General features: G+C 38.5%; 1 protein-coding gene across 2 annotated transcripts in view; it reads right to left on the minus strand.

Annotated features, from left to right (window-relative positions):
* Positions 1 to 13,952, minus strand: part of NTN4 (netrin 4) — a 113,825-nt gene that overhangs the window by 74,094 nt on the left and 25,779 nt on the right. For both annotated transcript variants that reach the window (XM_059186564.1, XM_059186563.1), the window contains exon 3: positions 903 to 1,181. In XM_059186564.1, the coding sequence (XP_059042547.1) occupies positions 903 to 1,181 (279 nt within the window). The remainder of the gene's footprint in view (positions 1 to 902; positions 1,182 to 13,952) is intronic.

Below are 13,952 nucleotides of genomic sequence, written 5' to 3' on the forward strand. Positions count from 1 at the left end.
TAAAATTTTAAAATTGGAGTGCTCTCTTCCTCGCCTTCTCTTCGCCCAGTACCCAGCCCTGGCTCTGGGTGCATCCCAACAAGGCACTTGCTGTCTGAGCCACTTTGTGTGTGTGTGTGTATATGTGTGTGTGTATGTGTGTGTGTTTTGGAAGAAAGTGATGTGAGGACAATCACATCATTTTTCATTTTCATCATTTTTCTATTCCTGTGTTGCTATCATTCAATCAGACACCTACCAAACCCGCAACTCTGGCTCAGGTAACACAGTGTCCTGAGGAGACATAGGTCACGCAGTCCTGGTCTTCGGGAGTTTGCGATCTCCCCAGAGATGCAGTCAAGTGAAAGTTCAGAGGAAAACACAAGGGGATGTGTGACTGTAGAGGAAAGGGGGTTTAACTCTGGCTTAGGGTGACAGGGGGTCAGGCCACTCTTCACAGAGGAGAATTATTATTCATTCTATTGGCCAGACAGCAAAAGATACCAGGCATTAAACTGAGGTTCTCGTTTTTTCCACTTTAAAGTCAACTCAACAATAGTCCCCATTTACTGTCAAAGCTACTCCTGTGTGATAATGCCACAAATATGATTATGCCAACCTCTCCTGCTGCTCACCTTACACTTCATATCTGAAGGTCATGGTACTAAAAATTGGCATGGATGTATTCCAAGGAATCTGGTTATCATGCTTGACTATTTATCATTCTAAAATTGAAGAGTTAAAAAACGAGTTAATTGGCATTTTATAGGATGGGTATGGGGTCGGAAGAGTGAATCAGCAGAGGGAGAAACAGAAGCACTGTGTGAGCCAAGACCAACTCTGAGGAAACTTAGATTACCACTGCCCAAAGCTGAGGGTAACCCATGGTTTGTTTTTCATAGGGGAGGAATTGTTTCACATACCACGTGGAATGCTCCTGGGGCCTTGACCGGTCTGAAGCCGTCAACAGGTACGCACTGATCAGCATGGCCATTGCAGAAGCAGCTGCCCTTGACAATGAAATCATAGATTGCGTAATGTGTAAAATGTTGAGGCTTTGCGGTCAGGTCATTCCTCTGACAGGGGCAAGACTGCCGTTTCAGCAGCTGCACACGGAGGTTGGTGATCTTCAGCTGCTCCTGCACTTTGGCACTGTAAGGGTTCTCTGCATCGTATGGCGGTGACAAAGCTCGGAAAATAACCTGTAAAGAAGAAAAATATTACCATGAGTATATAGGGCTGTGTGCAAACCCCAAATCATTTGCCTCATACAATTTTGATGTGACTTATACCTTTTGTCATCTGCAAGTGATAAGATAGGCAGCCTTTTGACCTTGATCACACAGGTGTGCTGTCTGTTTGGATGCAGGATAAGTATGAAATAAGTAGCCAGCAGGGACCTGACTCTTGAGATGAAGGCAGCCATGCAGAGACTGGGAAGAGCATTTTGGGCAGAAGGAACACAAGTTTCAAGGCCTGGAAGCTGAATCAAGTCTGTTTTTTGTTTGTTTGTTTGTTGTTTGTTTTTTGTGTTTTTTTTTAAGATTTTATTTTTATTTATATGACAGAGAGAGCAAGTGCATAAGCAGGGGGAGCGGCAGAGGGAGAGGGAGAAGCAGATTCCCCACTGAGAAGGGAAGCCAGGACTCGATCCCAGGACCCCGGGATCATGACTGGAGCTGAAGGCAGACGCTTAACCCACTGAGCCATCCAGATGCCCTCAAGCCTGGCTTATTAAAGGAAGAACAACAAAGCCGGTGTGACTGAGGTCCAGGAAACAAGGGGACAGTTTTCAGAGCAGAGGATGGAGCCAGGACAAGACAGATCATGAACAGAGAGCCCTTCAAGGCCATGGTAGTTATTCTAGCTGTAGTGGGAAGCCACTGGAAGGTCATACACAGAGAAGTGATGTTTTCTGATTTGCATTTTTTAAAAAAGACAATTCTCGTTCCTGTGAGGAGAATGGATTATAAAGCGTGACGAATAGAAGCAGGAGGACCAGTTAGGAAGTGATTGCAAAATCAAGATCCAGACACTTCCATTTCCAGATAAAATGTGACCCTTTCGAAGACTAATCAGTTATTAATTGGGGTCATGGTTGCTACAAATACTTTGGGGTTCCCCTCTTCTGGATCTGCCTTCCACGCTTGTGGCACGTTCTTGGAATATTCTTACTAGCAGTAAATATACAGTCCTTTCAGAGTGGATTTGATTTCTGAAATCAGTTAAATGTCCCTTAAATCCACATATAGAGAATAAAATGGCTGATCAAGTTAGTTAAGAGTACTTTTTTTTTTTTTTTAAGATTTTATTTATTTATTTGACAGACAGAGATCACAAGTAGGCAGAGAGGCAGGCAGAGAGAGAGAGAGAGAGAGAGAGAGAGGAAAGCAAGGCTCCCTGCTGAGCAGAGAGCCCAGTGTGGGGTTTGATCCCAGGACCCTGGGATCATGACCCGAGCCAAAGGCAGAGGCTTTAGCCCACTGAGCCACCCAGGTGCCCCAGTTAAGAATACTTTGGTTAAATGCAAAGTAGAAGTAATAAAACAGTTTTTATTGTGTATGTTAGAGATAGACTCGAAAGGCAATTTAAAACTTGAGTTCTGAGGAGGAAACCAGAGGGAGGAAGATTCAGAAGGGACGGGCTTTGGGCATGTGTGTGTATCTATACATTATATGGGAGTAATAAAAGGGGCCCTGGGGTGGAGTGGTACAAACTTCTCTAAGGGTCTGTTAACTTTGGGGGAATAGAGGCTGGTGGAAGAGGAAATCATTGCTAGTGGAAACCAATGAATATAAAAAAGGAATTCCAAACAATCTCATGACATAAACCAGTATTATAAGGAGGCCAACACTAAATTATACCTTATTATGGAGATTAAAAAAAAAAAAGAATGAAACCTCAAATAATCTTGTTAATTTATATAATGAGAGACAAAGCTCTCTTGAAAAATTCTTAGGTATCTCTTGATTTTTTAAAGATATGTTAAGGGGCTGGGTGGCTCAGATGGTTAAGCATCTGCCTTCAGCCCAGGTCATGGTCCCAGGTTTTGGGGATCGAGCCCCACATCGGGCTCCCTGTTCAGTGGGGAGCCTGCTTCTCCCCCTGCCGCTTCCCCTGCTTGTGCTTTCGTTCTCTCTCAAATACATACATAAAAAAAAATCTTTAAAAAAGATATCCTGGAACTCTATTTCAGAAATATTTGGATAAAGTAGTTTGAAAGTAAAGTAATTATTAAAAAGTGGGTTTTGGATAAACTTCCATTTAGAGAGAAGGTATCTAAAAGTAGTTTTCCAGGAAAAAACTTCCTTAAGGAATACTTTGGATGTAAAAGTTTCATTTTGGAAATTGATTTTGCACTGAAAGTATGAAAGGCAAGAATCAACTGTGCAGGATCACATCTTCAGGCCCACTGGTACATAACTGTCCCAAATGAAATATAACTTTGGGGGAGGGGGTGATAAGTCAATGGATACTTGCTGTCCAGCAGCCAGAGTGATCCTCTATAAACAGAAGTTGGATCATGTCACTCTGCTTAAATTGACCTCCACCCAAAGACCTCCCATTTGTCTCAGAATAAAATATAAAGTCCTTGTAGCAGCCTTGCCTCATTTTTGTTCTTAGTGCTTATTACCAACTAACACATTGTAGTAGTAGTTGTGTAATGATTTACCATTGTCCCAGTCTAGGAAGTAAACTCCTTGAGGGTAATCACTGATCCCAGGACAGTGCCTGGTGCAGAGTCAATATTCAGTAAATTTTTCGTAAACGAATTGGTTGATTTTAACATTGTTCTTGTCATTCAAGTAATAGGTGAGAATTTTAAATAACTTAGCTTCCTCTTACAAGATCTTAAATGGATTCACATACTGAATTCATGTTATAGCACTAGGAAGGAAGAGGTAGGAACTTGTATTATAAAAGTTATAAATAATTGAATCATTAACCAGTTTCTGCATTTCTAGGTGTTTTTGAACTTGAAAAAAGTTGTAGCCTAAACTTTAACAATATTCCACACCATTTATTCACATGTAAAGTGTTGGAAACAACATAGGGAATAAAATTTTCCAACAAATAATATGTCACCTACTTGGAAGTCAATAGATAACTAATGTCTCTTTTTAATTTTTTAAAATATTATTTTATTTAAGTTCAATTAATTAACAATTAAAAATTAACAACATTAATCAATTACTAAATTAACTAATGTAAGTTCAATTAATTAACTTTGATTTGATTTCTGAAATCAGTTAAACGTCCCTTAAATCCACATATAGAGAGTAAAATGGCTGATTAAGTTAGTTGAATGATTAATAGTGTATTATTAGTTTCAGAGGTAGAGTTCAGTGATTCATCAGTTGCATATAACACCCAGTGCTCTCGAAGTAATCTCTTTCAATGATAGCCCATATCACAGCCTAATTTTACATTTGAATCATTAAAATTTAAAAAAAAAAAAACACTGAATCCATTGTGAGTTATGTGGAGCTAATTTTTCATAAAATATCCCAAATCCTGGCACTCTGTTAGACATGTGTGAGGAACTCTCAATAAAACCAATAATGTGGCTATGTTTATTGACCACAGTAATGCAAGGACATGGAAAAGGTCACAGTGCTAACCAAGTAAGTAGTCTACTGAAAAGGCTACAGCATACTTCTCTAAATTGTGGCCCACCCTTCCTTTTCCTCCACATTGGTGACAACTGTTTGCTCTCTGGGTTCCTATCACATATTTACCCTTGACATTTACCCTTGTTTCCTCTCCCTCCCTCCTTACAACCCCTTTCCCTCCTGAGAATTGCTCTGCACATGCAAGGCTAGAGGAAGGTCTGTCAAGGTTTGTAGGAACTTAGAAGCTCTTTGGCTTCCTGAACCCAGACTGTGGAGGCTGAATGGCGTCTCTGTGCTCAGTGTGCCTGACACCACAGTTGGCATGCTGATATCAGCCGGGAAGGGACATCATGACCCCTGAGGCTGTATGCTGGAACGGAGACAGCCCAGTGCCACAGACACAAAAGTCAACGGGAATTTAAACCATGAAATCTTTTTTCCAGAAAGGAGACGCCTTAATCTGATACTCTGGGAAAAGGATCTACCCTGCGTCAGGAAACAAAGAGTGCGCCAATCCAGATGCTTCAAGCTTCTGGCAGGTCGCCCTTTGGGTCCCACCCAGTTTTTCTTCAAACATCTCCAGAAGAAGTCTGCATGGCACTGCTAAAATGAAGGAAAAGCACAGAAACCCTCCTGTAACACCAGCCTCTTCTGGTTTCATTCCCATCAGGAACAGGACGTATCTATGAGCCCATCACTGCTCTTTTGTTATGACTGCTTCTGAAGAGACACTCCTGACAAGACATAGAAGCCAGAAGGGAACTAAGACCAGGTCTGTTTTGATAGCAGCTTGTTACTGCTGTTGGCCGGGACCTCCTGACCATTTTTTTTTTTTTTTAAGATTTTATTTATTTATTTGACAGACAGAGATCACAAGTAGGCAGAGAGGCAGGCAGAGAGTGAGAGGGGAGGAAGCAGGCTCCCTGCTGAGCAGAGAGCCCAATGCGGGGCTTGATCCCAGGACCCTGAGATCATGACCTGAACCGAAGGCAGAGGCTTTAATCCACTGAGCCTCCCAAGTGCCCCTCCTGATCATATTTTTCAAATTAAGAAAGTTGATTGTATTTCAGTGGCTAATACTATCATTATAAAGAAATCTGTCACTCAGAATGTAGGAGACATTAAGAATCTACAATGAGATCCCAAAGACAACAAGGAATACTAGCAACTCCACAATATTTTCCCATCCATACCTCTGTCTATATACATATAGAAGATAATGTAAACAACTTTGTTTCAACTTAACAATACCTTGTAAATGTTTTCCAACTCAATGGACGTAACTCCCCATCAGTGGTTCTCAAAGTGTGGCCCTCAGACCAACAACCTTGGTATAAAACCTGGGAACTAGTTAGAAATGCAAATTCTGTCTATGTATCTATGTATCTATGTATCTATCTATCTAAGAGAGACAGTGAGTAAGAGCAGGAGGGAGCGAGAATCTGAAGCATACTGAGCTGAGCCTGATGTGGGGCTCGAACCCACGACAATGAGATCATGACCTGAGCAAAACCAAGAGTCAGAACATCAACCAACTGGACCACCCAGACTTGCCGGAAATGCAGATTCTTGATCCCTGTACCAGGTGGACCGATCAGAAACTCTGGAGATGGGGCCCAGCAATCTGGGTTTCAGCACGTCTTCTGATGCACAGATGCATGATTCTGATGCACAATGAAGTTTGAGAAACACTGCTGCATTACTTAAAAATCTGGTTAGAGATCCATTGTGTGGATATGACACAATTTATTTAACCAGGCTGCTGTTGCTAGGCATAGATTGTTTCCAGATTTTCAATATAATCAGCTATATTGAACAATCATATAGCTAAAATGCAGAAGTTTATATAATGTCCTGAAGATACATTTCCAAATGTGAATCAATGTTTTAGATTAAATGCATAATTTAAAAACATCTCTGAGCTTCTGAATGAATCACAGCCTTTTCCTACCTAATCCTTGCAATCTTCACATTTCTCTGGTCTTGCCTCACTTTCTAAGCCTGGAATCCCTCAAACTTTGCCTAAGGATCTGGATTTTTGGCTTAGATTCTGCCATTTCTTATGCCCAAGTGTAACAAAGAGATCCTTAAAAAGTTCTGAGCAGGTTAGAATTATCTATATGCTCTTCCTCTTCTAACTCTCAATAATACTGAAAATTAGTTAAAATAGTGTTCCCTATGAAACTTTCAACAGAGTATTAACACAATATGAATAGAATAAGAAGTAGAGTAAATATGAAGTACATAGTAGTCTAGGATCCTTTTACTATCAAACTCATACCTTACATTTTACGCCATAACTCAAATTTTATCGCCTATGTTATTAGATCACAATAACTCAAGAAACTTAGTTATCACATTTAAAAAATTATTTTTAGCCACTAGCTTGAGGAATATTTCAGGTCCAAGTTAATTACCCATCCTGTAGACTCTGTTGGCACCTTTCTGTGCTAGCACTTTCACACTAGTCCATGTTATTGCCTATTTACTTATCTGTATCACACACAATAGACTCTGCTCAGTGGGCAAGGATCTTGTTTGTCTGGTTAACAGCTGTGTCCCCAGCATGTCCCACGGTCTCTGGCATATTGTAGCATTTCATAATTATACTGAATGAATAAATGAATGAACTCTTTTTCCAAATAGTATTTTTAAAAAGGAGAAGCCAAATAGGGAATAAGATTTAGAAGATTAAAAAAGCAAAATGCTCTTACCACAAGTTCTGCACTCTTGATGAAGAGTGTAGGAACACACATATACATGTCTAAATACCTATGTAAAAATATGTAATACATTTCAAATGGTTTTATGGATTCTTTCTCTTCATCAGCACACAAGATCTTTCATATTCTTAAGAAAAGGGATCAGGCAGGTATTATCAAGCACCCAAACACATAGAAATATTAGGTCTTTTCCACGGTTTCTGGTCTAGCTTTCTTATTTACTAAAAATGGAAGCCTTGGGATCACAACTGCAATGATTCTTTTTTTTTTTTTTTTTTGCAATGATTCTTTAATGTGTTTTTTAAGTTCTTGAATCTTCATGTTCTCAAAAAAGCAGCTTTATTTTCAATGACTTTCTCTTGTGTTTTTCTATTTTATTTTTGCTTTCATCTTTATTACTTTCTTCTACTTTGGATTTAATTTTCTCTTCTCTTAACTGATTTCTTAAAGTAGAACTGTAGATCCTTGATTTGAGGTATTCCCCTCCCCATCAAATGCTTCTTTAGGTAAATTTTGTTTTACGTAAATTTTGTTTCATTGTGTTTTCAGTTCAAAATCCTTTCTATTTTCCCTTTTTAATTTCTTTTTTGACCCATAAGTTACTCAAAAGTGTGTTGTTTAATTTTCGAATATTTGTGCATTTCCCTTATACCTCCTGTTATTGATTTTTTTTTAAGATTTTATTTATTTATTTGACAGAGAGAGACACAGTGAGAGAGGGAACACAAGCAGGGGGAGTGGAAGAGGGAGAAGCAGACTCCCCTGCTGAATAGGGAGTCCAATGCAGGGCTGGATCCCAGAACCCTGGGACCATGACCTGAGCTGAAGGCAGACCCTTAAAGACTGAGCCACCCAGGTGCCCCTCCTGTTATTAATTTCTAATCTAATTCCTTTGTGGTCAGAGAACATACTTTGTATGATTTGATTCTTTTACATTTATCTGTATTTGTTTTATGGTCTATCTTGATAAATGGTCCTTTTGCCCTTGAAAAGATTGTGTATACTACTGTTTTTGGCAAAGTGTTATATAAATATTAATTAGGTTAAGTTGTTTGACAGTGTTAATCAAATCTTCTGTATCCTTACTGATTTTCCCTACTTATTTTATCGATTTTTCCAGAAAAAAGATCTGAAAAAACTCAGCTATATTTATCAACTCATCTGTTTCTTTTTGCAGTTTTTTGCTTCATGTATTTTGAAGCCTTGCTACTAGGTGCATAAACATTTAGGACTGTTACATCCTCTTGATGAATTAGCACCTTTATTAATATGAAATGTCCCTCTTTATCTCTGGTAATCTTCTTTGATCTGAAATCTACTTTGTCTAAAAATAAAGCCACTGCCAAAAACTTTCCTTTGGTTAGTGTTAACATATATATCTTTTTACATCCTTTCACTTTTAACTTATTTATGTATTTATTGCAGTGGGAGAGGAGAACAGTCAGACGATTAAGCATCCAACTCTTGATTTCAACTCAGGTCTTGATCTCAGGGTCCTGAATTCAAACCATATGCTGCTCTCCATGCTGAGCATGGAGCCTACTTGAAAAAAATAAAGTGAATTTCTTACAGTTGCACTTTTAAAAAAATTTTATCCAATCTGATAACCTATGCCTTTAATTGGAGTGTTTAGACCTTTTACATTTAATGTGATTGTTGAGATGGTTGTGTTTAAATCTTCTATTTTGGTTTTTGTTTTATATTCTACTCTTTTTTTTTTTCTATCTTCTGTTGGATTGACTATTTTAGGGTCCTTTTTATTTCCTTTTTGTTTATTTTTTGTAACCTTTTTTAAAAAAACAGTGGCTGCTTTAGAGTTTATAGTATATAAAGTATATATACTCTCTATATATAGAGTATATAGTATATATCTTTAACTTAATACAGTCTTTCCTTAGGTAATATTTCTTACTTCACATATAGCATAAAAAACTTAGAACAGTATACTCCCCTTTCCTCCTCTCAACCGCTGCTCCATTGTTGTAATGCACATCCATTAGGCTCCTCCTAGATTCCTGCTCTCTGGACCTAGCCCGGAAGCTTTCTCTAGATAATAAACTGGGACAATCAGAGAGCTCACCTCATTTGCTTCCATTATCTCAGGGATTACTGTTCTCTGCTGCCTGATGTCCAAAATCTGAAAGTAGTTCTTTCATATATTTTGTCTTTTTTTTTTTTTTTTTTTTTTAGTTGTTTCAGGCAGTGGGGTTAGTCTGGTTCTTATTACTGCATATTGGCTAAGAGCTAAAGTCTAAAACACCAAGGCAGCTTAACTTTTCTGAAGTATAATTTATAAAACTGTAACTGGATTAGCCCCCCCTTTTTTTTTTAAGATTTATTTATTTATTTATTTATTTATTGGAAAGAAAGAGAGAGAGAGCACAAGTGGGAGAGGCAGAAGGAAAGGGAGAGAGAATCTGAAGCCGACTCTGTGCTGTGCATGGAGTCTGATATGGGGCTTGATCCCAAGACCCTGAGATCATGACTTGAGCCAAAACCAAGTTGGTTACTTAAGGGACTGCACCACCCAGATGCCCCAAGCCCTTATTTTTATATAAAAATTTCATAGAAATGAAATCAGAAGTTTGTTTTCTTTAAGATTTTATTTATTTATTTGAGAGAAAGAGAGAGAGAGAGACAGCATGAGTAGGGGGAGGGGTAGACAGAGGGAGAGTGCAGGAAGCCCACTCCAGGGATGATCACAGGACTCTGGGATCATGACCTGAACCAAAGGCAGACACTTAACCCACTGAGCTACCCAGGTGCCCCCAGAAGTTTGATAATGAAAGTATGAAAACTTGCTAGGAAGCCTTGACTCTCCCTGATGATAATACAAGTCAAGATTTTGGACCCCAGATCTGGACTTTTTCCTGTTCTACAAATCCAGTAATATTTTTGTAGGATGCTCATACATTTCATTCCTAGTCATTGCCATAACCATAGATTTTTATGGGTCAACTAGATGTACAGTCAGAGTTAATAGATTAAAAGTCCTGGAAAAACAAATTTATTTTCTTATTGGCATCTCAATCTAAGAAATGTGAAAAATAATTTAAAATATAAGCACCCAATTTTGTATGTTTATTCAATAATTCTATTTTAGTAATTTGGACTTTTTAATAAATGGGTAATCCCTCACTATAACCTTGTTTATAATTTATGATACCTATATATATATTTGTCTATCTTACATTTTTTACATTTGTGCTATGCTTTGATTCATCTTTGTATGCCCATCTAATACCATGTCTCATAGATTCTCAACAATGTGTACTGGAGGGCCTGGGTGGCACGGTTGGTTAAGCATCCAACTTCTGGTTTCTACTTAGGTTGTGATCTCAGGGGTGTGAGATTGAGCCATGTGTTGGGCTCTGTGCTCAGCATTGAGTCTGCTTGAGATTCTCTCTCCCTTTCCCTCTGCCCCTCCTGTTGTGCTCTTTCTCTCTCTCTATCTCAAATAAATAAATAAATATTTCAAAAAATTATGCATTGAAGGAATGAGTCATTATAGAATTATGTTAAGACAGGCTCATTTTAATTTTGTGATATAAATTAATAATATAAATATAAAATTTATTCATATAATTGCATTTTATTCATAAGAAAATATATTAGGCACATGGTACTTCACAATAAACCTATTATCTTATGAAATAGCTTACTGTATGGTATTCTTATACCATGTCCAACATGACTAGTAAAATTTAACTTTATAGAAAAAATGAATTTAATATTAGTAAGTATTAAAATATTTTTGAGTGCCAAATTTGAATAATGTATTGTTCAGGAATAAACCTAAACCAACTGCAAGAATGACAGTGACACATTTAGACAGGAATCATGCAACTCTAGCCTAATATAATCTAATAAAAAGACAAATCACCTCAACAGTAAAAAATGTTTCTATAAAAGAAAAGTAATCACAGTTTTTCCTTACTCTATTTAAGCCCAGTTAGAATAACATGTATATTGAGAAACATTTCCAATTGTACTCATTTGTCTTATGTGGTTGTTTACTAGTTGTTTACAAATAGCATCTGGTTAATTGAGTTGAATCTTGTGACACATTGACAGCTATTCTGTTTATTGTCAGGTAGATGGTATACCCAAGACCTAGCATGGAAACTGATATATTTGTCTCCATACCTACTGTTATTCAAGCTCTGTTATCTACTGTTTATTTAATATCAAGCTTGATATTAAATATCAAGTTCCTGAAGTTTAGTAGGATTCAAGCATTCCCATGTCGCCCCACCAACAAGGAAGGTTTCATATTAGTTGACTTCTGAAGCCAGTTACTGGCTCCATTTAAGTTGAAGTTGTAGGTATGTGGATGAAAGAGCATAGATTCTTTGAATGAGTACATGTGCCCTAATGTGTTCTTGAAACAGGGTTCCTGCTTTTTTGGATAGGCACCTTTGGGAAAGTATGTGACATTTTAGCTTTTAAAAGGTTGCCGTGAGTGGGAGTTTGGGTTTCATGGAGAGAGAAGGCAGGACAAGGAGAAGATAGCATAATTGACTGGTGGGCGTCTGCAGCTGAGCAGCTGGTTGGTTTAATTTTAGAACATTCGTCCTTGACTGTGCCACTGTAAGTGGAGCACCTACTTGTCTTGAGAAGTGTGTCTGTCTTTTGGGCAGAACCAAAATCCTTTTTGCTTACACTCTGGAGCATTAGGCACCCTGTTTCATCAGATAGCCCACCTTTTAAAGTGGGAGAGTCTTATCTACTCAACTAGTCCTTCTGAGATAGGACAATATAACCTAATAAAGCTTTCAATGGAACAAGCTGAGGAATGCAGTGCACTCAAGTGACTTACTTGTACGATAATAACCTCAATTTGCGAGTACACAAAAGCCTCTTTGCATGTTTCAAGGGCATATTTACAGTTCTAAAGTGATGAAAGGCAGCTTCTTAAATATTTTCAGGGACAAGGAAAGTGACAGAACTGGAAGGAGGGACAAGAAAGACAGAAGACCAAAAGAAAAATAAAGATTGGGGCTAAAAATAATATATAAAAATTCTTCAACACATTTGAAACCCAGCTTTTCCTTTTCCCCAGTACTTGGAGTCCTAAGATTTGGAAGTCAAAAAAGTCCTTGCCAATCAATGATCTGGTCCAACTGAGGAAACTGAGGGGCAGGAGCACTTAAAGTGACTTGCCAAAGGTCAACTGACAGGTTTGTGACAGAGCTATAACAAGAACCCAGTTTCCTGATTTCCAGTCTAATGATTTTTCTACTATAGCCCACTCTATACTTGCTTGGCAGCTAGCCATTCCTGGATTAAAGTTAAATTAAAAATGTAGGATTAGGGGCGCCTGGGTGGCTCAGCGGGTTGAGCCGCTGCCTTCGGCTCAGGTCATGATCTCAGGATCCTGGGATCGAGTCCCGCATCGGGCTCTCTGCTCAGCAGGGAACCTGCTTCCCTATATCTCTCTGCCTGCCTCTCCATCTACTTGTGATCTCTCTCTGTCAAATAAATAAATAAAATCTTTAAAAAAAAAAAGTAGGATTAAGGTAAATATGACGTGTGACTTATCACACCTCCACTTGTCATCCTAATAATGGATAGGACTAGCAGTGCCCCCTTTATTCTAGTAATGGATGTGACTAACTGTGTCCTTGATAAAAGTAATGATACCTGCTTCCAGTTGGTTTACAGAAATACAGCGAAGATTTTAAAAAACGTATCAGATGTAGAAATGCCTTGAAAAATCACCACTCCTATAAATACAATGGATTACTAGCCTTTTACTGGGGACCTGCCTTCTTTTTGCGAGTCTTACTTCTTTGAGTTCTATTAGTGAATGTGGCCCAGTATCCAGGATTCGTTAATGGGCCTCTCAGTTGCTGATTGTCTTTCTACCTGGGTAATAATTCCAGAAAAAGGATCAGTGCAAAATGTAGGAAAATCATGGAAATTCACTGTTATAGGAGCCAAAAGAAGTGAGAATGCAAAGAAAGAAAATGTAATTAATAATGGCAAATGCCATTGAGGAGGCAAGAAAGAAGACAAAAAATTGGGGGGTTTGGCTGGCTCACAGATCACTTTTAAGAGCCTAGATGGAATAAAGGACAGTTTGTAGAGCTTTCAAGAAAGAAGAGGGGGGGCGCCTGGGTGGCTCAGTGGTTAGGCCGCTGCCTTCGGCTCGGGTCATGATCTCGGGGTCCTGGGATCGAGTCCCGCATCGGGCTCTCTGCTCAGCGGGGAGCCTGCTTCCTCCTCTCTCTCTCTCTCTGCCTGCCTCTCTGCCTACTTGTGATTTCTCTCTGTCGAATAGATAAATAAAATCTTTAAAAAAAAAAAAAAAAAAAAAAAAAAAAAAAAAAAAAAAAAAGAAAGAAGAGGGGACAAGGAAGTGGAAGTAAGAAAGAAGTGATTGAAGAATTCTGGCAGTTTGTTTATTCATTCATCAGTTGCTCGTCATTTGGGTTATTTGCAGATTTGGGCTATTATGAATAAAAGTGCAGTGGGCATTCACACAGAAGTCATTGTAAGAATATAAGTTATTTCTCATGGGTACTTAGGAGAGAAATTGCCGGGTGGTATGTTAAGAGCATATTTAACTTCATAAGGAACTGCAAGACTGTTTTCTAAAGTAATTGCATTATTTTGCATCTCTACTAGCAATATA

The sequence above is a fragment of the Mustela lutreola genome, chromosome 8, assembly GCF_030435805.1.
Source record: "Mustela lutreola isolate mMusLut2 chromosome 8, mMusLut2.pri, whole genome shotgun sequence".
NCBI lineage: Eukaryota > Metazoa > Chordata > Mammalia > Carnivora > Mustelidae > Mustela > Mustela lutreola.